A 24,751-nucleotide genomic window follows, 5' to 3' on the forward strand; every position below is an offset into this window, starting at 1 on the left:
TCTAAGTAGACATCAGACTGATCGACCGACCACGACCAATCGTCCGATGGCGATCAACCAACTTTTTTATTTTTATTTTTAAACTCGCATTACTCGATCGTGTTCCATCGACCGACCGTCAAAACATCAGGAGGCTGTAGCAACATAACCACATTTTTGTAATATTATTTTACGTACATTTTTTTAAACAGACACCAACAAGGAGAATTATTTGTGTTATATCCCATTCTGTTAAATTTCAAAATTATTATCGCATAAGCAAGCCCAAATATTATAGGTTAATTACAAATTTTGAAATGTCAGTGGTCAATGTCATTGTCATAAGTGATGGACGGTCCATCAGTCTGACTCTGCGCATAAATTTTCATGGACTAGTAATGTTGGTCGATCGTGGACGGTCGCTCCGGTCGAGCAGTCTGATTCCTTTGTAAACGCGTCCATTAAAAGTGATTGAAAGGCTGCCTCTAGTTAGTGAAACCTGTTTAAATCTGAATCGTATGGTCGTAGATTAATTTTTAGGCATAGACAGAATTTCGCATTACCCAAGTTAGATTATTGATTTTATAATATGCAATTTGTCGTGCCCTGGATTCCGTGTTAGACACGTTTCCGAGTTACTCAAGTTTCACTTTAATGTATTAACTAAAATTATGTTTTTATACATATGTACCTACTCCATCCACTATTTTAGAATTTATGGGAGAATTTTGCGAAATACGAGTTAACACTTGCGAAGAAAACTATTGCGAAAATAATGCGATATGTATTAACAAATTTTATTGTAAGTGTACAGACGGATTTATAGGCTCAAGATGTCATCTCTTGCCCTGCGATTATAGACCTTGTGCAGCTACCAAAGTATGTGTTAACATTCCCGAAGAAAATGCAACCAGAGACAGTTATTCGTAAGTTTTCAAGTTTGTATATTCTGTAAATTTTGAGCAACTAAGTCTTGCTTAATCTAGATTTCCTTAAATGTTTTTAGTATAATCTTCTTTTTCTTTTTCGCGTGAATGCTTATGTCTTTCTTCAAATTTTACCGGGCATGCTCGTACGCGAACGAGCGACTACGAAGAAATTCGTCCATTACAAAAAAACTTATGTTCCAAATAATCACAAACATTTATTTTCGCAGGTGCGTTTGTCCAGAAGGATATTTGGGCGAAAACTGTGACGAGAGAATAAATTACTGTATAAATTCTCCTTGCTTCAACAATGGAACTTGTATTAATCAATTAACCAATTACACTTGTACCTGTTCAAGTTTATATTTTGGAAATCATTGTGAGTTTAAAAGAAGCACGGCGTATGTGCTAAACTTTAATCAATACAGTATAAATAATTATGTAAAACTAGAACCATTTGTAGAGGACTTGTCTGAGGTAAGGATTATACTGAATATTTAATTATTATTAATAAATAGTTAGTAGTAGTTGTAAACCACTCTTGATTTATACACATTTTAATTTGTAGATTTACATAATGTCTAACATTTCTCCTCTTATGTTTACAGATAACTACTTGTCTTTGGATACAAACTTTAGATGAGGTTAATTATGGAACCATCGTCTCCTATGCAACAAGAAACGATGACAATGCGTTTACTTTAACTGATTATACAGGGTAAGTTAAAAGTTCTATCTAATTAAAAAATTGTCGGAAGTAAGGGAGAGTCGGCTAAAGGTGCGCGTCGTATAATTGTCGCGTTATCTATTAGCATCTGCCAGATATATATCACACAAACGAACTTCGGGAGATACTTTACCGGTTAAATGTGTGTTTATCGTGTGCTGTTTGTGTGTTTGTGTGTCTGAGAAAATAAGCAGTACAAAATAACAGCTTCCGAAAGCACCCCAAAAAAAAACTTCGGAAAAAACGGAAATAAACAAAAATCTCAGATATTAACAGAAACGCCTAACAGAGAAAAACTTAAGAAGGAAATTGAAAAAACAAAAGAAAGGTTATATTGTTTAAACAAACATCAAAATGGACAAAAGGGTAAAGAGAAAACCCCGAAATTGAAAAAAGGTGCAAAAAGGAAGATTTTTGAAGATAGCAACTCCGAAGATGTTCCAGAAAGTGAACTGTGTGATAATGATGAGTTGGACAATCTCGTGTCAGATGAAAATTACTTCTATGTATAATGTGGTGATGGTAGCAAAAAAGACGAGGTTTGGCACAAGTGTTTGATATCTTCTCAATGGGCTCATGCCATGTATACAGGAGAAGATAGTCCCGAAGGATATATTTGTGACTTCGGCGTTGCTTAAATTTTTTTTAATATATCTTTAACTTGGTTTATTATCTTTTTCCGTATATTTCTTTGTACCTTTAATATTTATGTTCAATAAAATACATTTTCAAAGATCAATTTTAAGTTCTATTATTGCGTACAGGTATCCAACATATGCGCACCATTAGCCAAATAGGTCGGGTAATTTTGCGCGTTACACTAAGAAGAAATTTTTCTAAATTAACTATAAACTAAATTAATAATAAATTTTATTCTCTAATACATTTTTAAGGCTAGTTTTGTACGTAAATAATAAATATGTAGTAACTGATATTCACTTGAATGACGGAACGTGGCACCATCTCTGCATCACCTGGACGCAGTTAAATGGAAGCTATGAAGTTTTTGTAGATGGAAAACTTAAGAAATCAGGCAGTAATCTTTCTCCTGGACGTAATATATTAGGTATGTATTTCATATTACATAATTTTTTACAAAAAAAAAAACAGAACAAAATAGATTCTGTTACAGAATTAGTTGATACTTTTTCGTTGTGTTTTTTAATTGTCCTAAATATAATGTAATAAGTAAAACTTATCTTGTAGATATATTAGAAGCAGTTTATGAAGAGGCAAATTCGAATAATTGTAATATTATAAGAATAGTTAAACATTCTAAGAAAAAACAGCAATTATATTTTGCTGTGAACAATAAACGAATTTTATTCCATTTGGGTTCTGGTAAATAGGAGCAAAAGTGGATAAGTACATTCTGAGAAAAAAGAGATAAAATTTTATTGCGAATAATACATTGATATTAAAATAATTTTTAATAATATGACCAATTAAGAGTCTTCACCTAAATTTATAATCTCTTCCAAGAATTTTCTTCCCACTTTTTTGCGTGATCAGGTTTTTTCCAAACTGCAACACTAAATTCGTCAAAAAAAGTTTCGCATAATTGTTGAACATTCCCAATATGAAAAGACAAATTTCTTTGTCCCGTGTATTGCTTCAGTTATGCCCAAACTAATTCGATGGGATTCAAATTTGGATGGTAGTATGGTAATCGTAAGACACTGTTGCCATGTTGAGTTAAAATTTCATCTATCTCGAACGTTTTAAATTTTGGCTTATGGAGTTTAATAATGTTGTACAAATCAGGTTTTAACATAGGTATTCATGTCAAAATAAATATTCTTAGACTTTAACCATACTATCATAATTTTTTTTCTAGTATTAGACTTAAGTTCTTTATCTTTTTGAACATTGTGATAAGACGCATTCTCAATAACCACGACTAACTTTGGAGGTAGGTTAAGAATTAATTTTTCTTCCAACTATTTTTTGTAATTCGTAAAATTAATTTCGTGATGCTAGTCTCCGGTATTTGAATTTGATTTAAAAATCAATTGAGTGTTGGGAATAAAGCCCTTCTTGCTACCAGCATGACCAATAATTAATCGTCCTTCATTGGAATTGTCGTTATATCCTACCATCATTTTATTTGACTGTCTGTACAATTTCATGGCACGTAAAAAAGTTATTCTTACGTGAAGAATATCATGTCTTTCCAATAATATTTTTCTGTTCCTCTTCGTCTTTCTCCAGCGAAATCCCGTCGATTTTATTTATTACTTATCGAAGAGAATCTTCGCCTCCTGTACATCCAGTTTCTTTAAATTTTCTTAAAATATTCGGCACTGTAGGCACTATTTTATCAGTGTCATAGTAGTTATCAAACTTTTATCTTCGTTGTCTAGGTGACGATTTAGAAGAAGAACTTGCACCACGTTCTATATCCTTTTGCTCAGTAACAATTCTTCGAATACTTCTTTCCGAAACGCCTGTTGCAGCGATCACTCTTTCGTACATCTGATCTAATGGAACGTTCAGTACCCCAGACGTTTTTTCTTCATCCATATATTTAAACACATTAAAAACATTAGTAAATTAAACAAATTTTTTTTGTTGAAACAACTTCCACGTATTTCACTGTTTAAAATCTGTTTATACAATTTACTTTTACTTTCACTAACTGTATACGGACCTGAATTTCGATGTTTACTGCTAGGATATTTTAAACAGACTGATCACGATCACAATTCTCAAAATACAGTAAAAATTTACCGCACTTCTTGAGAAAGAGCCATATTCGTTTGTCACCGGCCATGGTTCGTTCCGACAGCTGTAGGTATATGAAATGTACAAATGGCATGCAAACAGAGTAACTCATAAATCTAAAAAAAAAAAAGAAAACTCTAACAAATAATATTGAAAACAGCTGGATTGGCTGATAAAGACATACGAATAATTACAAATCTATACTGGAATCAAGTGGCGGTAATAAGAGTTGAACAAGAACTAAATATCACATAAAATAAATATAAAAGAAAAGTGAGACAAGGCTTTTTACTCTCACCCCTTCTCTTCAACTGGTATTCATGGTAAATATTTAACAGAACAATAATGTAGACGACACAAAAGCATTGTAGTGAATGGCGTAAACATGAACAACATAAGATACGACGATACGAAATATAATAGTTGTTAGCGGGTTAACAATTTGTTGGTTATGCTTTTCGCACTATTTGTAAATCGTCTTTTTTGAAAACGAGTAGTCGAAACGTCAAATATTAGTCAAAAATGTAATTTTTATTCAATCAATCAAAATGTTTTTTTGTATCCAAATTTAGGAAGCATTATTACCAAACCCATCTTTAATTATACCCTAAGCATTTATAATTATGTATGTATATATTTTGATTGATCAACTTTTTTGATTTTTTAAAGGCAAGGGAAGTTTTATATTGGGACAAGATCAGGATACATTTGGTGGAGAGTTTAGCCAAAGCGAATCATTCGTGGGAAAACTAACATACGTAGATGTCTGGAACCGAGCATTATCACAAGAAGAAGTTTTAAATCATTTCGAGGAGTGCTATGGTTTATTTTTCGGAAATTTATACGCTTGGCCAGTGATGCAAGATTTTATTCATGGAGAAGTACAGGTAAGCGAGATATGTTATTTTTTTAGTTTTTTTTTTGTAGAAGAAGGGATTTACCAGATTCATTTTGTGTCAAAATTTATTACCATTTCCTATGTACTCTTCTAACATTCTACTACATTTTACATTATTAGTCGCTTTGATTATCTGATCCTAGAAAAGTTAAACTGCCTCGTCACGATATGAGAATATGGTTGCCTATCAAAGATTTGGAAATTTGAAACTTTTTTTTGTTTTTTAGATCGAACATTCAACATTTTGTAAACGCTGCGAAGCACCTAAACCTTTATATAATGGCTATATCAATCTGGTAAAAAACATCGCATACTATTCGTGTTATCCTGGCTTTACTTTAAATAATTTGGACTATGTCAATGGACGAAAATGTACCAAAGCATCTCGTTGGGAAGGCCATTATGATCCCTACTGCCGCAGTAAGCATATTTTTTGTAATTAGTTAATTAGACTAATGCTATATACTATATTAGGCACAGAACAATCGGTTGTATAGTAACGTACACTTTCTAGTTGTATAATAAATATTTTGAAGTAATATTATCGCAGAAATGGTATGATATTATCACCAAGAGACATATGGTGTAATTAAATAATTTTTTACACATATTTTACCAAATTAGTTTCATTACATTATATTTATTCGTACGAAATAGGTACCTAACTAACTCACCTGTGAAGCTTGAAACTATTCCTTTTCAGATAGATTTGAGCCCTCCACTATTTCATTTCCATGATTTACTTAACCAATGCAGTTAAAATTTAAAGTGGGCTGTTCAAAATCTGCTTAGCGAAACTTCAATTGCTGTTTGCTGTACTATACAGGAAAAATAATGTGTGAAACATGTATTGTACAATTATTAAAATTCTTTGTAGTCTTTCACTAAGTACAACCCAATTCAAATAAAAACCAATGCTGATCAATATAAGCTGAAGTCCAAATATCAGCAAAACTAACTATATGGTAATATATTTTCTTGTATTCTGAGAACGATTTCCGAGGTGTAAATCAAAACCTCAAATATGAAGGATTTATATTAAAAGTGTGCTTTGTGTTCATGAAATAGTAGTTAATACTAAAGATCAGAATATTAAAGCGCTAAGCATTTTTTGTGCTGCTCTACAGAGCAAAAGCATGGACTACAACAGACACCGTCCTTCAAAAACTAGAATCTTTCGAGATATGGTATACATAATATAAAGAAAGCATTAAAAGCGGTGCTTATCGGTGCAATAGTATCAAACAAAAGCAAATCTTCGTGTAGTACTGATGGACCATCCATAAAAATTTTCTTTAATCTCCCAAAAAATGTGTTGGAAATCCTGCTCTCACTAATTAAGGATTCCATTGAAAAAAGTATATTTCTAGAGTGCCCGAAGATAGCCATTATTATTTCTCTTCATAAGGGTGGTGAAAAATCAATGTCTGCAACCATAGATCTATTGCTTTACTATCGGTACTATCCAAAATTATTGAGAGACTTATAAAAGCCCGACTTATGTCCTTTCTCGTTGAAAACAACATTTTATCACAGTCAGTTCGGCTTTTTATCTAATAAATGTAGCAGTGATGCTATGTTTTCTGTACTACATGAAGTCTACCAAGCACTAAATAATAATCTTTACACTGCCACTGTTTTTTGTGACTATGCCAAAGCTTTTGATTGTGTAAATCACGACATTTATATAAAAAACAGATCAGTATTTCTTTGAATTGGTTTCAATCTTACTTGGGAACTAACTAAAAACTTAAAAACACTAACTTAAAAATCAATGGAAAAATTTTTCTTTTTGCTGATGATACCAGTATCACCTGGAGGAACTCTAATATTGCAACTTTTCATGCAACTATAACTTCTGATCTACTTAAAATAATCCGACTCTAATTTATTCTCTTTTAACGTGAATAAGACGCATTATTCTATAAAGGAGCTCTTTTAACCCTTGCTTCTTAATAGCAGCCAGATCAGTATCGTTGATTCTGTAAAATTTCTTGGTATTTTTATAGACAGCAGCATTAAATGGTCCATTCATATCGATTTGTTAAGTAAGAAACTAGCCTCAGCCTGCTATGCAATAAGATCTATTTCGGAGGAAATCAATTTAAAATGTTCCAAAATAACAAAATAACTGCCTCTTTATATATTTTAGAAACTGTTTGCTTAATTCGTAAACACCCACATGTTTTTCCAGCAAGACCTAATCATGACCACTCCACCAGAAATTAGACCATTAATGTGTATCTACTAAATTATACAACCCTTTACAACTTAAATCTGCAACATCTTTCCTTAAGTTCGGTAAAATGACAAAAGCCTATCTATCTGAGAGACCATATATTATTTAGTAGAAGAGTTTCTTAACGAATAACCGTAAGAAATTACAGTACCTTTATGCAGAAGTAACTAAAGAATTTTTATATATATATATATTTGGATATCACATGCAGCAACTTAAACTTATTAGTGCGTAAGGTTTTATTATGCAATTTGCAATTTATTTAAATTTTGCAATGGATTGTTTGTTTTATTATCTTTTATTTTGTGATATTGACTATTTATGTAATTTCAGTAAATCTTAAATTGTTATTGTTCTTTTTCTGACTTTTTGTAAGCTTTGTCCATAAAGTTGTACAATTTTTAGTTACAATAAAGCATATTTCCATTCTATTCTATAAAGATTTCATTAGTGGTGGAACGTTTAAAATCATAATATTGAATTTTTTTAATTTTAAAATTAAAATTACGAAATCACGAAAATACTTACAAAATGAAGGACAACGCTAATTCACAAGGACAATAAAACACATTCAAATTTTTTTATTGTTTTAATAATTTCTAATTTTTCGCCAGTTACTAATTTTCATTTTTTGTAATACTTCTTTACTTTCAGGAATGTACTGTGGCTACCCAGCTTCTATTAGAAACGGTTACACGATAGGCAATCGATACTTTTATGAAGACAAAATCATGTTTAAATGCTACGAAGGTTATAATATGATCGGACCTCCAGTTTTAACCTGCGACCAAAATGGAAAATGGATTCCTCAAAAACCGCGATGTATAGGTAAGATTCGAAAAATACAGTGTAATAGGAGTCTATTTATCTATTAATCTAAAAAGCCCAATTTGTCCACTGCTGAACGTAGGTCTCCCTATGTTCTTGCCACTTGTGTCCTTTTTATCCAGTTTCCAGCAATTTTTTTATGTCATCGATTCATCTACTGAGTGTCATGCCTCTACTTCTATAAGCTTCGTGTAACGTACGCAGTCCCACCATAGACCAGTCTATCTGTGAAAAAATCATTGATTTCGTGTAAAAATCTTATACAGATATTTCAAGATTCTGAAAGGTATTATATGAGATGTAGCTGATGAAAAATCCGCCAAGGCGTAAAGCTGAGTTTGCTTTGTTTTTATTTTAAACAATCTTAAAAAGTGAAAAAATTATTTTTTGTCTATAAAACGTTTCCAAAATGGTTCAAATAAAAGTTGTAAATGAGAAAAAGTTCTTTAATTTTGAGAGGTTCTAAATTAAAATACAAAACAACTAACCGGGATGATTTAAAAAAAAAACCTTATTTTTTAAGTACCTAATTTATAAATGTCAATAACTTTTGTTTTTGCATAATGATATGTAATATAACTACTCAAAATTATAGCAGTTAATAACGAGTTTAAAAGTTATTCAATTTGGTTATCCCGGAGAGCGATAATTTAAACAACTGTACCTACCCAAACAATCACTCTAGAGGTATTTTGTAAATCACAATCGATTCTTTGAAGTTTTATTTATAAGGTATACTAAAAAAACCTAAACATTTTATTAAATTTGTTATTAAGAAGTCTTCACGCTTGTTAGTAGACGCAATGAAAGGATGGTGAAAAATTACATTAAAAAAAACAAAACCTTCTATGACCAATAAGAAACAAGATAGCATTTTTTTTCTTAAAATCATATTTCCATTGTTTATTAAAACAGTAAGAACTGAAAATTGAACGGATTCTAAATAAAGATCTAAATTTTATGATCAATTTTATGGATGGCGTATCTATACAGTAAAAAGTTATAACCCGTTAAAATGACAGTACTCGTAAAATACTGCCACGGAAAAGTGGAGGGGAGAAATGTCCGAGCTCCTTTTTTTTTATTAGAACTTCAAATTGGAGCGTGCTTTTAAAATTTGAAATATATCTGCTTCTATGGCACGTAGAGTCACACACCCCATCTTTTTGCTGATCATTTGATTTAGAATTCGGTCCTTTTGTTAGGCTTTCTTGGCGCTGTTAAGCCTACCATAAATTATGTCTTTTTTGTGTTTAGGAACAACTAATTTTCTTTACTTAATTTTACCACCCTATCAACCATTTGTTGTAAATCCTCAAGAAATTTAGTTGTTAGAATTGTATTGTCTTTCAATCGTATAGGTATTATTGATTGATCGCCCATGTACTTTTTTTCCTATAATTACAAGGAATTTTTTTCCTATATGTATATAGTTAGTGCTTCTAGTCCTTCCTGGATTATTTCCTCTGAGTACATCTTGAACAGAGTAGGAGAAAGGACACAGCCCTAACAGACACCCCTCCCAATCTGTATTTCTTATGAAAAAACGTTATCCTTTACTAAAAAGTCGGATATTCAATAATTATTGTTGTTAGAATCATTCTGAAATATTGTGACAAACTTTATTTTGATAAAAATGTGTTTCACATTCACATTTGTTCAATAGTTCTTTTATTAACTAACTAAAAAAACTAGAATGAAAAGTTGCACAAGTTATTATCAGATTTTGTTTAAAACAGATACATTTCTTTTAGGTTCACAACAATGTCCAGCTTTTAGGAAACCTGAGTACAGTAACATTATGGTAATTTCTGATCAAAGTTATGAAGAATTCAAAGAAAACCAAACAAAATATGAGATAGGCACACAAATCGAATTTGAATGTATTGATGAATATGAACTCGTTGGTCAGGATATAATGAGCTGTCTTGAAAATGGTAAGTGCATTTTCTTTGTATTTTAATACATATGTTGCAAGCTATTAATAAATTCAAATCATGAATGTGTTGCTTGTGTGAGTCCATTTCAAAAGGTGAAAGAAATAATAAGTTAGACTTACTCACAATCAATTTAATTTAACTAATCGGACGACCGGTTTCGCTTTCTATAATATGCAAAGCATCTTCAGGTCACGATACAAAGTTAAAATGCTGAAAACAATAATCCCATATTAGGGTGTTGTCTAACAAAGATAAAAAACATAGGTAGGTGATATAAATTATATAAATTACAGTAATTATGCCAATATTACATGTCTGTGGTTTTATAAATGAATAAAAATAATAATAATAAAATGTTTAAGCAGACAAGGTAAGACCCACAAATTGGTAACATCGTCTATTAAACTGTAATGAATCAATAAATAAATAAACCACTAAATAAACATTACTTACATGCCGGCATGTAAGTAATGTTTATTTAGTGGTTTATTTATTTATTGATTCATTACAGTTTAATAGACGATGTTACCAATTTGTGGGTCTTACCTTGTCTGCTTAAACATTTTATTATTATTATTTTTATTCATTTATAAAACCACAGACATGTAATATTGGCATAATTACTGTAATTTATATAATTTATATCACCTACCTATGTTTTTTATCTTTGTTAGACAACACCCTAATATGGGATTATTGTTTTCAGCATTTTAACTTTGTATCGTGACCTGAAGATGCTTTGCATATTATAGAAAGCGAAACCGGTCGTCCGATTAGTTAAATTAAATTGATTGTGAGTAAGTCTAACTTATTATTTCTTTCACCTTTTATTAATAAATTCTTTGTTTTGCAGCAACGTGGGATTTTTCGCCGCCTCAGTGTGTTCAAAGAACAACTACCACAACCACAACTACTACCACGACAACTACAACTACAACAACTACCACTATTGCTCCAACAACGACAACTACAACACCCTCAACCACTACAACCACAACCACCACACCCCCAACCACTACAACCACAACCACCACACCCACAACCACTACACCCACAAGTACCATCCCCACAACTATTACTACCACGCCCACAACTACAATTATCATGCCCACAATTACCACCACCATTCCTACGACTACAACTATCACAACCTCTACCACAACCACCACCCCCAAAACTACAATTTCTACAACTACAACTACTACTCCAACAACCACAATTATTATTCCGACAACTACACCAACGACCATAAGTACATCAGTTTCGACAACCCGATCAGTCAAATCTGGCTGTTCCTTAGAACAAATTCCAAAAGCTCCTGCTAATGGATATGTAAATATTAAACCATATAATACGATTATAAATGAATCTCCAAATGTTATCGAATATAAATGTAACGTAGGATTTAAGCTGGTAGGTGATAAAGTTTCCACTTGTATTATAGATGGATACTGGACAGAACCAAATATAAGTTGTCAACGTAAGTTAACTTTTTATATTGCTATCTAAAATATCTTTAAGCTCCGATTCTCACATAAAACCTAAATTGAGTATATATACCTAACCTATGAGGCAGAGTACAAAATGATTTTTTAGCATCCTAATTTTTCTAATTATAATATACCTAATCCTTTCAAAATTATAGTTCCAGTTATATTTTCGAATTTTATTTTATTATTTAAGACAATATTTTCCTTAAAAAAGAGTATACTTTTTTACTTTTTCTACGTATGATCCAGATCTATGACCAAAATCTTTAATTTTACACAAATTTTAACCCTTAAGTTTATATAAATTTTATTTCGCGCTCATAACTGACATTCAAAAGCGCCGGTTACTTCAAGCGTTGTTCGTGCAGTAGATGCATGCGATTCCTTGCCTCGGACGCATAAGGCAAACCGCTTGTATAAATTTACCATTTGAAAAGTGCACAGTACGTCGCTTACGTCGATTGCATGCAACAATCGCGTTAGAGAGAATGCACCCTTACGTTCGTATAACTATAATAACAAAAAATATGTCTTGATTCTAAATTCACACATTTTTCAGCAATTAGTTGTAACTCACCGCCTAAATTTAAAAATATGGCAGTCGACAACAGTCAAGCAACAATCAGCCGATCGTACCTGTATAAGCATCAATTGAACTTTACTTGTGACGAAGGGTATGATAAATTGGGAGCACACCTTGGTATCCGCTGTTTATCAACGGGGAAATGGTCTCGAATTCAAGGAAAATGTCTACGTGAGTAAATATTATTTTATAAATGTATAACCCCAATATTCAAGTAACAGTTCTAGCTACTTCTGTAGTATCGTACGATAACTCTTCTCGTGGTTGTATGAAATACAATCAAATTTAATTAAAGAAATGAATAGTCCTTTAAGAGACAAATTCAGATATATAGAGTTTAGCTATCCTTCGGTAATTACTTTATGAAATATTCGAGAAAATATGTAAAAATTGCTTTTTAACTAATTCAAATTTTTGTCGCTGAGCATATCAGTTCGTGTTGTTCTCGTTTATTTTTTTTTTTAATTAGGAAATTGTAATATGAAATTAGATTAATAATATTGCTGTTTCTTATAGGAAAATCTTGTGGAAAACCTGAAATATCTGATGATACAGATATAAAAGGTAGATCGTATTTATTTGGAGATAAAGTAGCAATAACCTGTCCAAGTGGTTCCACATACACACTGATCTGTAACAAAACTGGATCCTGGGACGGTGAGAGAGACAAAACTTGTTAAGAACTCGATGTTTCTTAAATAGTAAAAACGCTTCAGCAAATTTTGCACTTTATGTACTTAATTTTGTATTATCTTAAAAACAATTTAATAAAAATTTCCAAATAATTATTTATTTTCTTTAGGGGCTAGTAGAAATGTGTGTAGCATTAAGTAGCATTGTTTTATTATATAACAAATATTCTGGATACACAAATATACAGCAATTTTTTAACTTATATGAATTACGATCATATCTTATGTTCCATCTCTTAAAAAATGACAGTGACTCGATTAGACCAGTACTAATCGAGTAACGACGAGAAGTAGATCCACCAGGCTTGAGAATGGCAAGTGAGACCTTGCCGAAACGTCGCCAAAACAATGGTTTTCAAGAAAACCAGCATTTTACAACGCGGAGTCAAACCCGGAAAAATAGTGACAGCACATATAGCTCCCGCGGAAACCTCAAAACAAACATATATATATATATATATATATATATATATATATATATATATATATATATATATATATATATATATATATATATATATATATATATATTGAATAATTCGACAGTATACATCCCTGATTCAGACCTCCTATCTTTATGTCGTCTGTTGAATGATCCCCAACTATAACATCTACAGTTTGTTGCTCTGCTGTCTAGACCAAGTGAATTTAATATTTCCATCAGTTCGTCATGTTTTATTCTATCGAACGCTTTTTGTAATCAACAAAACACACATATCACAATTCTCGAGAGACACAAAGTGCGTCTCGAGTATCCAATGTATTCGTGAAGCCGAATTGTGTGTTTATCATGTATTCTTCACACTTTGTATATTTTCTTTTATGTAAAAGTTTTCAGAAGATGGTTCAGAAGGCATATTATTCGATAGTATTCATATTTTGCCGCTTCAGGAATAAGTGGTCCGGTATCGACATTTTTATTCTGTGTGACTGTGACACTCATCTTGTCTTCAAATGTTTTTGTCACATTTTATAGGTCTATGTTCATAGTCCATCTATGTTGTTTTTACATCTTCAATACATCATCATATAACGGGGGTCCTACGGCGATTGCCGCTTCCCGCATTTCAGCCTCCATCTTTTCCTATCTCTCCAATCTCCCTCTTCTAAGCCTCTAGATTGCATTGTTTTTGTCATTTCTCTTCTCCAGGAATTTGGTGGTCTTCCCCTTTTCCTTCTTTCTGGCGGAACATACATTAAGGCTTTCTTTGGCCACCGCTCCTCCTCCATTCTCATCACGTGACCATACCATTGTAATTGCCTTCCTTGTATTCTATCTGAAAGAGTATCTCTAATTCCTGTACGGTTTCGTATTTCCTCATTCCTGATTCTTTCCATTCTCGATACTCGACATGACCTTCTAAGATAATCCATTTCCACAACGTCTACTTTATCTCGTTCATTCTTTGTCATCGTCCAACATTCGGCACCATATGTGGTAATTGGTTCTACAATTGCTCTGTATACGCGAAGTTTGGTATGCATCTTTATTTTATTAGACCACAGTAATGAATTCAGTATTCGGATGCATTTTTTCCCTTGAGTTATTCGGTTTTGTACATACACCTTCAATACACTTGGATTAAAACAATTTTCAATTCACGTCTAATTTTCCGAGTTGTTGTATTTTGAATCTAGCAGGATAAACTTAAGAAGTAACAAGGTTTTATTCGAAAACTACCGACATTATAACTTATATACGGTTGAAGTACTGCCCGACATGGATTTGGGAATGGGGCTGTGCTACATCTTGTTGAAACTATATCGTATTAACTAAAACTTGTGGATTTGATTCGAAAAACTGACAATATCATTTAAAAAATGTTCAAGCCTATTTTCACATTATAGAAGCCTAAAATTAAATAATAAAACTAAAATTACTTTTGTATATAATTTTATTTTAAATTATCTATTTTTGTATATACAATGAATGCAACATCTGTTTAGACGGTCCTAAAAACAGAAAAAAGCGGATATTAGAACTTTCATGAATGAACTGACAGATATAATACAGATAAAGATATGTTTTATGATTTTTACTTGTAAATATTTTCACAACTATAAACCTTCTCCAATGATAACCATCAAGGGTCCTGGCACGTTTCTAAAATTTGCATAGACCTTGCGGTATACATCGGCAAATAATGAGACACGTCATTGTTAGAATCGAGAGGATGTATAGTTGTAAAAAAATCAAAGCCACAAAAACATTATATCTTGACCTGTCCTATATCTCTTATTATAAAAATCGGTTATGAATTCCTTGTACTTTTTTATTGCTTTTAACAAGCGGTTTTTTACATAAACCTTTTTCTTAAAAATCTTTGAGACACAGCTCTAAACGTGACAAAGTAAAACGACAGGAAATTTTGTACGAACCTCTCATTGGTTGCACAGTGGGTGAAGTATGCACGTGCCTCTCCCTTAACGAGAACAAGGAATTTTAAATAATTATCTTATTAGACATAATTGTTTGTGTAAATTGTTTGTTAACCCAATTACTACACAAACACACTTATTTAACCACTGGAAACACGAAAAAGAGAAGCAGTCTCAATATACAGTCCATTTTATCATAAGGTATCAATTTTTACGAGTAGTTTTCATTTCTTTTTTCCGAATACTTTCTCTTTCTAGACCCTTGGTTTGCACAGCGTGCCGAACTTTCACAAGACATGTCTCATTATGAGTACTGTATATATGTGATATATATGAAATATAAAAATACGTGTAGGAAAAAAGGCTCGCGTCATGTCGAAAAATGGGGCTAGGGAAGTATTAATGATCACATAGAGCATATGACATAAAAGAGGAGTGGAAGGAGATTATAATGACGTAGAAGAAACAAGAATTGATGATCAGATAATCGACGTAAAAGTCAGAAATATTTCGTCGTACGAAAAAAAGTTTTAAAGTGCTTCTTCGATATTACTGATTAGATAAAGGTAATAAAATACAGTGGAGATATTCCTCGCTAGCAATGATTTCATATATTATTATTTTTTGGCACATTATGCAGGTGTATGCATTACCTTCTTTCTCTTAATGGTAAAGTGTTACGGTGAGGACTCTTCGTTTTGAACAACAAACCGGTGTCTCCTAAAGCCTTATTGTATCCAATTTCAAACTCTTCTCCAGGCGCCTACAAAATAATTATTTATGAATAAATCTAATACAATATACAGTACGTACAACTATAACAGCAACAATAAAAGTAAGTGGTTATTTAAATACATTATTTGTGATGATAATTGTGTTGTGCCAATTGATTGTTTCGTATATTTACTCCCGTATACATTTCATTTTTTACTTCTTTAACTAATTAACCACCTTCTACAATGAAAATAAGAATTTCTTTATTTTATTCTTTAATTTTTTGTGTATTGACTTAAGATATTTGTAAAAAGTAAGTACTTAAATAAAAACAATAACTTTAATTCATGAAATGTGCCTCTTTTCCGCTACAATTTAAAATATCTCCAAAACTGTTAAGTATAGACATAGGAAATACTTTGAACAAATTAAACTATACTGACTTTAGTTTATGATGGTCATACAAAATACAGGGCAATGCATTTAAAAAATACTGAACAACTAATGCGAAATCCAAAGACGAATTACTTTAGCGTGGGCCGACTTTGGAAAACTGCGAGACATACTTAGGGTCAACATACCAATTAGCCTCAAAAGAAAAGTATTTGACCAATGCGTATTACCGGTCATGACCTATGGGGCGGAAACTATGACTCTAACCAAGACTAAGGCTTCGAAATTGAGAATGGCACAAAGACGAATGGAACTGTCTATGCTGGGAGTGACATTGCGGGACCGAATAAGAAATGAAGATCTGCAAAGAAGGACGAGTGTTGCTGATCTTGTGGAATGCATAGCGGAACTGAAATGGAACTATGCAGGCCATGTAGCGAAAATGCACGACTCACGACGGACCAGCAAAATTACAAATTGGAGGCCAAGAGCAGACAAATGTAGTAGAGGAAGGCCATCTACACGTTGGGCTGACGACATCAGGCGTATCACCAAAAATTGGCAACAAAAAGCACAAATCGTAAAAAATGGAGGAGTTTAAGCAGTGGACATGATAAATGAAGGCTGGATGATGATAATGAACAAATAATGAATTTGTATTAGATTTAAAGTATTAGGAAAATTAGGAGTACTAGAAAAATGAAATGTGACTGTCATTTAAAAACTATGACTACAACAGGTAGTTGCTTTTCTACCCTTTTTCAATTATACAGGACGTTGAACTTAATACGATTGTCTTGAAACGAGAGAAGAAGCGGATTTTAAATGTACAATCAAATAGAGAGTGTTTCATAAAAAAAACATTCATTTAACTTCGCTAGAAAAGACATACACAAAGGCACCTAGAAATCACCAGACGGACTTACAGTAAATATGATAGATCATGCTATTGTAGACTCAAAACACCAATCGAATATAATAAACGTCCGCACCAAAAGAAGAGCAAATGCGGATTCTGATCAGTAGATAGACAGTTTCCTGGCGCATCCCTTAAAATCGCAACCCCCGGCCGTAACTGCCAAACGGCTTACCGTAGGATGACAGGTGAGGTATCGTTGGAAAGGGGATGAAAAATAAGGTTGAACGCAGTATGTGGCGTGAGCATCCGAGCATGCCAAGAGGACATTATATTGTATCTTCGTTTCTATTGGTCCGATCATAACGTATGAGGGCTCGTTGGAAAGGGGAGGGGACAACGAATACGTTGAGGTAAAAAACAAAGATGGCGGCATTGCCAAATGGGCCTATAACGTATCTTCGTTGCTATTGGCCCGATTTTGACGTATGGGGTGTCAAATGAAAGCGGTGGCGACACAGAAACCAAATGTCAATTCTTCTTCTGTCAACTTTTAATATTAACTGTCAATTCTTCTTCTTTTCCGTGTAGTGCCTAACAGAACGTGACATTCGATGCAGGATGTGACATTTGACGTGACATTCGATGCAGCACGTTTTTTTTATTTAATATATTTCTGTATATAATTCCAAGTCTTTAATTAATAATGTTATACATATATGATATTTTAAAGGACACAAACAAATTTTACAATAATAATTACTGTTAGTTATAAGGCCTCTTTGCACGTCAGGTTGGCCGAGTAGTCAAAGGCGTTGGAGTTAGGCTCCGATCCCCAAGAGGGAGCGTGGGTTAAGCCATCTGGCATATTTTTATGGATGTTCAGGATGGACATTGTCATGTGCTTCACATGTTGACCTCTTGCCTTTTCAAAATCATCAATCTTGTCGCTGTTACATGTCTAACGGTGAACGTAGTGCATGCCTATCAGTAGACGTTGGCACGTCCTATCACGTTCTGCGTCGAATGTCACGTTCTGTTAAACACAATACGAAAAAGAAGAATTGACAGTTAATATTGAACGTGGACAGAAAAAGAATTAACAGTTGGCTTCTCTGTCGCCACCGCTTTCATTTGACACCCCATACGTCAAAATCAGGCCAATAGCACTAGCGCCCATTTGGCAATGCCGCCATCTTTGTTTTTTGCCTCAACGTATTCGTTGTCCCCTCCCCTTTCTAACGAGCGCTCGTACGTCATAATCGGACCAATAGAAACGAAAATATGACGTAATGTCCTTTTGGCATGCTTCGATGCGCACAGCACATACTGCGTTCAACCCCATTTTTCATCCCCTTTCCAATGATACCTCACACTTCATCGTACGTTAAGCCGTTTGGCAGTTACGACCGGAGGTTGCGATTTTAAGGAATGTGATTTAGGGTATGCGCCAAGAACCCTGTTGTCTGTCTACTCTGATCACTACTGGGTCGAAAGTAGGGTAAGAGCCAGCATTTTAAACATTTAAAAAAATAAATAGGTTCAGATGTAGAAGGACTCAAAAATACAAACAAAAATAGAGAATAAAAATATCAAACTAGAAAACAGACTAAAACATGAAAACATAAATGAAGAGTGGGAAGGGTGCAGAAATATGAAAGAAGCAGCTGAAGAATTACTAGGCACGGAAGGTGAACAAAGAAGAACAAGAACGAATGACTGTTTTTTAAAAGAATGTCAGATTATAACAGAAAGAAAAACAAAGCATATTTACTGATGCAATAGGGGCACAGAACCCAACAAGCAGAGGAGGAATATAAATAACTACGTAAGGAAGAAAATAAAATATACCGCAGAAAGAAGAGAGAAATATGAACAAAGAACTTCAAGAACTACAAGATCTAAGTAAGCCAATACAGACAAGAAAATTTTACCAAAAACTGAACAAAAGCAAAAACGAATTCAAACAAAAGAAGTGAAGAAATAAGGAGGGTAACACATTGACAGAACAGCAAGAAAAATCAAGATGGAATTCCTGAATGTGACCGAAAATATTTTAGATTATATTGATATATAGATTTTCGTTTGTAATACTCCATTTAACGTTTTTTTATATAAAAATATTGCTTTTAATTATATGCATTTCTTTATTTCTTTGCTGAAGTGTAGCTGGCAACATCGGCTACCACATCTGCTTTTCCTCCGCATAGATCAAGTTCACAGCTTAACTTACCTTAGCACTATAGTGTATTGTAATAAAAATATGATTACCTCAGCCATAGTCCTATGGTATTTATCGGCGTCCTCAGCATCGACAACCAGTTCGGGAACATTAAACGCAGGAATATTGCAATAACTCATAATTTCTTGATCTTTTTTATCGGCGTATCTAGAAATCAAAAATTAAAGTAAAGCAAAACAAAACAAATATGATCAAATTAATATGTTATAATTAAGATATTAAATTTAATTCAATAAAATCAATTCGAAGAAAAGGTTTAACTCTTAAGACAAGATCGAATTGGTGTTTTTTGGAATTTATTTAGCTATTATATACTGTTGTGTCGCCTCTAATTGTGGTCCTGTGTTTTAGCGCAGTCCAAAATTATCTTTCACCGTCAAATGTACTGCTCGTCGTCTCTTTTGATGCAGAGAATTTCTCGGCTCTCACGTAAGCGTAGCGTAAGGTTCCAGAACATTTAACTGTCCTTATATAAATCCTCTGAGGTGGCCTGTTATCATTAGTATTGACGAACTGTTTTGTACGTGATATCCGTGTAAATTGAAAGCGACAATTATTAAATATTAGAATCTATGATATTTGTTATTAAATGAGTTTTTTAAATATAAATAAAGTTAGTCAAACCACATTTGCTTCACTTATAGTTCAGTAGTCACTTATTTACTTTAATAAATATTTGACATATCTGCATAAATTTGTTAAAATACCATTTGTTGTATTTTATTGTAAATGGTTCTACCGTTGAAATAAATAAATAAATAAATAAAATAAATTGTTGATATACATATACAGTAATCTGATTACAGATGGAATTAGATGATAGTTGACTTTGTGAGTTAAAATTTTTGTAAGTATATACTGACTGGAAAATTATAAACAAAGAGGTGCTTCTTCCTTATAACAAGCCATCCTGCATGGAAAATATTTGGGAGAAAAGGTCCAGGAAAAAGAACATCCTAATTAAAGATCCTGGTTCAACACATCATCTGCGCAGCTTTTCCGCATTGCTGCAGACAAGATAAAGGTTGTCATGATTATTGCTAACATTCGTCACAGATAGGCACATCAATAAGAAAATCAAAAAGATTATGAAAGTGTTTTTTTTTTTGTGGGAAGATAGCTTCCCAGTACCAACAAAAGAGTTAACACTACACAGTTGCTGATTTTTTACCTGCAGAGTATTTTATAGAGATGTTGTAATGTCATTATTATACAGTTTCACCTCCTAAATAGTTATTAAAATTATATATTTAAAAATGTCAACATATTATAATGAATAATAACACTCATTCTCTTACTTATGTCGTAAGACTGCCCATTCTTCCTCTAATCTGTACACCCAATCCTTCATCTGTGTGTCCTGCTCATCAAATCTGTTGAAATCAATTCTTTCAATATCTTCTACAACAATTTCTACATCGCCTTCATCAGACCAATCATATACCAATAATTCAGCATGTTTACTGAAAAGTAAAAAAATTCTGTAGTTTTTAATGAAATAAATTATTCTTTGAATGCAACATACTATAACAAAAGAACTTAGATGTAACAAAATATTCACAGAAAACAAAAACAGATTTATGTCAATATAATTTGTTTACGTGAATATTTTAATGTAGTTTAAAAAATTAAAATATTTGTATGAAAGAAAGTAATAAATGTTTCTATTATAAAGAGTTTTATGAAGAATAATGATCTATTAAATATTTACCTGATCTCCTTCAAGTAATTTTGTTTGTATTGTTTCTCAATAACTCCCAAATATTCAGGAGTCAACACTGAAGAATCCTTTTCATAGCTGATGGCACGTTTCTTAATATTCTCTATAACTTTAGGTACAGGTTTATCCAAGTAAATAACTAAATGCGGTCTTAACAGTTCACCAATAGTATTATCACGGAGTTCGTAGTAAGTTTTACGAGCTATGAACATAAGACAAAACATTAAAACATATTGATGGTGATTTTATTTAATTATTATTACTAGTTAATACATACCAAGTTTGTGTATATAATTTTGACTAAACATGGCCTCAGTAAATACAAAGTCTGAATAGACACATCTGTCCAGAATGACTCCTTGGCCAGTACTCAATACATGTGCCAATGCATCAACATACTGGGAAAGTCTGAAACAGTTATGAATAATTGTAAAATTAAGAGCAAATTTTAGATACAATATATACTACTCAAGCATAACGTTAGGATCACTCTACAATTTGAAGTAATTTTGGAAATTGGTATTTTTTTCAGTTGTAAAGTGACTAATTTATAGCAAAAAGAAAGATTTATTGAAAGTAATTAAAAAAAATTATAAATGCATACACTCCCACTGAAGAAGCTGAAGAGGATATTAAGCATTCTTTCTATGATCTGTTCAAATGATGATGCGATAAAGTACCCAGACATGACCTCATTATTTTACTTGGGGATGGATCATTGATTTTTCTTTGTGAAATCCACACTGGTATCTGCCTATCTGATGAAATATGCACTCTTCACCTTTAAACCCCATTTTAATGTTTGTCAATAGGACATTCTAATCAAAAGATATTGAATTTTTACCATCGAGTTAATACAAAATCTTATCAGCTATTATGATTTGCTTATGATGTACAAAAAAGAAAAATGAAAACCACTGAAAATACTGCCTTGATATTCTACAATTTATACACTCACTATTCAATTTCTGATATGAATTTGAAGTTTATGTTATTAAAATATTATTTTTGAAAGTATTTTCAAATTAATCATAATTCTTTTTTAATTTTTTTTAAATTTAACCACTTAAAAGGTCAAATTTGCAGCTTTTTATTTTACAATTAATTTTTGATAGTTTTATATACTAAAGTATTCGATAAGAACAAATATATTTCTGTTAGAAACAGAAATTAACATCTTGGAAGAATAAACAATAAAGGTAAATCAATTCACATCATGGTAGAGGTATATTTTATAATTAAACTTACTTTACTTGGTACTGTTGCATCTGGAACCTAAGAGTATGCCTATGTTTAGGATTCTTCAAGAAATCCATAACATCCCAACTCCTGCAGCTTTCAGGTATCTCAGAATCAAGCTTTCTTAAATCAAAGCCATAGCTATTAATATATTCCATATCCAAATTAGCCTCAGGTAAATATAACATTTCAAATTCTGCTGCTAGTTGTTTTGCAAGCTTTGATTTTCCTGCTGCTGGTGGACCCTCTACAACTATTATCTAAAATATTAAAATTATTGTAACTATCTTAAACGAAATTTAGGTACATAAAAAAAATAGGCAAATTTAATATTGATACAACTGTGGTCAATTTATTACATTTTTCTCTTCAAGAGTTACAAAAGAATGTTGCCTACATTTGAATACTAACCTTAGAATTTTCATCTAATCTCGCAGTTGTCTTATCATACAAATAATGAAATAAATTGAATCCTTTCTCTTGATACGGCCATGGGGCTGGTTTAGGAGATCGCTGCTCTTCACCACTTCTTGTAGTCTTACTAGAAATTGCTCGAATTAAAGTTACATTTTGAGTTTTGTTTAACACATTACATAAGCCTTGATTAACTCTGCTAAAACCGACTCTTACAAAAGTAGACATATTGAGTGTCTTAAGAAAAATACATATACTTTTTAAAACACTGCCTTCTCTCTATTTTATGTAACTTTAATAACCCCTTTCCAGCTGTCGCAACTGACAGTGACAAATGACAAAATGGTTAAAATTGGTTTAGATGTACCCTTCAGATAGGCAGCTATTATTACACTACTTGAAAATTTCCCAAATTTTCAATGTCGAATCTTGATAAAATTCTTTTCTTCTACTGTATTACGTGTTGTTGCAATATTCTTTCATTCTGCTGTGTCTGTTCGTTCAGTGATATTTCACGAGGTCTTCCGCATGTTGTTTTCTTGAGGTTCCAAGGTCCAAGTACAGCTTTGAATTATTTTCACAGCTCGATTATCCAGCATTTTTTCTATGTAACCAATCCAATCTAATATTTTTTGTAACTTTAAAAATGTAATAACGTCTGCATTAATTGATCCAATTATCTTTCTAAGTCTTTTGTGTTCAAAGATTCTTAGTTGATTTTCATAAACGTTTTGTAAATGTATAAAAGCACTTATTAGCGCTATAAATATGCGTATCTATTTATATTTCTTCAGTGACGTTCTTCCTATCTTTTTTTTTTGAGCTCAGGTACTCAGCTAGATTACGTTTATTAGGTTCTCAGGTCGGATTTTAAGCACATATTTTCTTTTCTTTTCGTTAACATTTAAGCAAAGTTTAGCAGGTTCTTGTTTAAGGTCTATATTATTTTGGGCTCATTATGGCAATATCATCCGAAAATGCGTATATTTGAAAAGATTTGAAAAGTATATTGATACAGACGGTGATTACTAATATTTTAAAAAGTACTGTTAACTGATCATCTTTTATTGGCACCACTTGAAACCATTCAAAACCATTTGTATAATTTTTAACCAGATTTTTAATTATATATGGACAGATAAATTCTTGGATGCCCAATGTATCCCCAAGACCCAATACAACTGCCCCACTCAGAAATTGGCAAAACATCTCACCGTACCCCACAAACCATTAGCCGAAAACGCCTGGTTCTTTGTCAAAAATTCTTTCTATTTCATTGATCTTCCGAAGAACATTTCTATTTCACCCTCAAATATACTAGTTAGTGACATTTTTTCTTTATTCAGTAACTCAGTAATTTTCATGTTTATTCAAAGAAAAACGTTTATCCAAAGAGTAATTGGAATCATTAGTATGTTCTTAAAAGTTTTCCCAGGTTTCTTTAGACCTTCATTTCTATGTAATGATTTGTTTAGTCTATTAATTTTCCACTTGGGCGAAAAGACTGGATAACATCAGGTAAACGAGTGATAGAAAGACTGAATGTACAATAGGAGGAAAATTAAGTGTAAGACAACAATTAGAAAGAAAATGATAGGAAATATGAATACACTACGTATTAATACCAACGATAGATGGTACATAAAATAGGGTAAAGTGAAAACAGGTACAGCTTTAATGGGGCTAAATGATTACATTAGAAGTTGTACTAAACGGTGTGCAGAATTTTAAGTGGTATTATGAGGTCGAATTTCTAAAATAGAGAAAA

General features: G+C 32.3%; 2 protein-coding genes across 4 annotated transcripts in view; one reads left to right on the forward strand and one right to left on the reverse strand.

Moving 5' to 3' along the window:
* The window catches only part of LOC140444042 (sushi, von Willebrand factor type A, EGF and pentraxin domain-containing protein 1-like), a 47,318-nt gene extending 34,205 nt beyond the window's left edge, over nucleotides 1–13,113 (forward strand). For all 3 annotated transcript variants that reach the window (XM_072535640.1, XM_072535639.1, XM_072535641.1), the window contains 11 exons: nucleotides 692–905; nucleotides 1,136–1,382; nucleotides 1,514–1,623; nucleotides 2,526–2,698; nucleotides 5,026–5,243; nucleotides 5,482–5,674; nucleotides 8,148–8,321; nucleotides 10,076–10,258; nucleotides 11,115–11,741; nucleotides 12,311–12,505; nucleotides 12,851–13,113. In XM_072535640.1, the coding sequence (XP_072391741.1) occupies nucleotides 692–905; nucleotides 1,136–1,382; nucleotides 1,514–1,623; nucleotides 2,526–2,698; nucleotides 5,026–5,243; nucleotides 5,482–5,674; nucleotides 8,148–8,321; nucleotides 10,076–10,258; nucleotides 11,115–11,741; nucleotides 12,311–12,505; nucleotides 12,851–13,014 (2,498 nt within the window). In that variant the 3' untranslated portion in view covers nucleotides 13,015–13,113. The remainder of the gene's footprint in view (nucleotides 1–691; nucleotides 906–1,135; nucleotides 1,383–1,513; nucleotides 1,624–2,525; nucleotides 2,699–5,025; nucleotides 5,244–5,481; nucleotides 5,675–8,147; nucleotides 8,322–10,075; nucleotides 10,259–11,114; nucleotides 11,742–12,310; nucleotides 12,506–12,850) is intronic.
* Nucleotides 13,114–14,903: 1,790 nt separating this feature from the next.
* On the reverse strand, nucleotides 14,904–23,321 carry ND-42 (NADH dehydrogenase (ubiquinone) subunit ND-42). The gene is made up of 8 exons (XM_072535642.1): nucleotides 22,981–23,321; nucleotides 22,579–22,829; nucleotides 21,608–21,738; nucleotides 21,322–21,532; nucleotides 20,909–21,073; nucleotides 19,640–19,757; nucleotides 16,059–16,168; nucleotides 14,904–14,979 (listed from the first exon to the last, which is right to left on the reverse strand). Exons 1-8 carry the CDS (start codon nucleotides 23,209–23,211, stop codon nucleotides 14,970–14,972), a joined length of 1,227 nt encoding a protein of 408 aa, XP_072391743.1. The 5' UTR covers nucleotides 23,212–23,321; the 3' UTR covers nucleotides 14,904–14,969.
* Between the last annotated feature and the right edge of the window lie 1,430 nt (nucleotides 23,322–24,751).

The sequence above is a fragment of the Diabrotica undecimpunctata genome, chromosome 6, assembly GCF_040954645.1.
Source record: "Diabrotica undecimpunctata isolate CICGRU chromosome 6, icDiaUnde3, whole genome shotgun sequence".
In the NCBI taxonomy this organism is placed as follows: domain Eukaryota; kingdom Metazoa; phylum Arthropoda; class Insecta; order Coleoptera; family Chrysomelidae; genus Diabrotica; species Diabrotica undecimpunctata.

What these genes read in the sequence shown, in the direction of transcription:
- ND-42 (XM_072535642.1), bottom strand. Translation starts at nt 23,211, where the DNA reads ATGTCTACTTTTGTAAGAGTCGGTTTTAGCAGAGTTAATCAAGGCTTA. An exon ending in GATTAGATGAAAATTCTAAG is followed by an intron (nt 22,830 to 22,980) that starts GTTAGTATTCAA and finishes TTAATATTTTAG; the next exon opens with ATAATAGTTGTAGAGGGTCC. An exon ending in AATTACTTGAAGGAGATCAG is followed by an intron (nt 21,074 to 21,321) that starts GTAAATATTTAA and finishes TTTACTTTTCAG; the next exon opens with TAAACATGCTGAATTATTGG.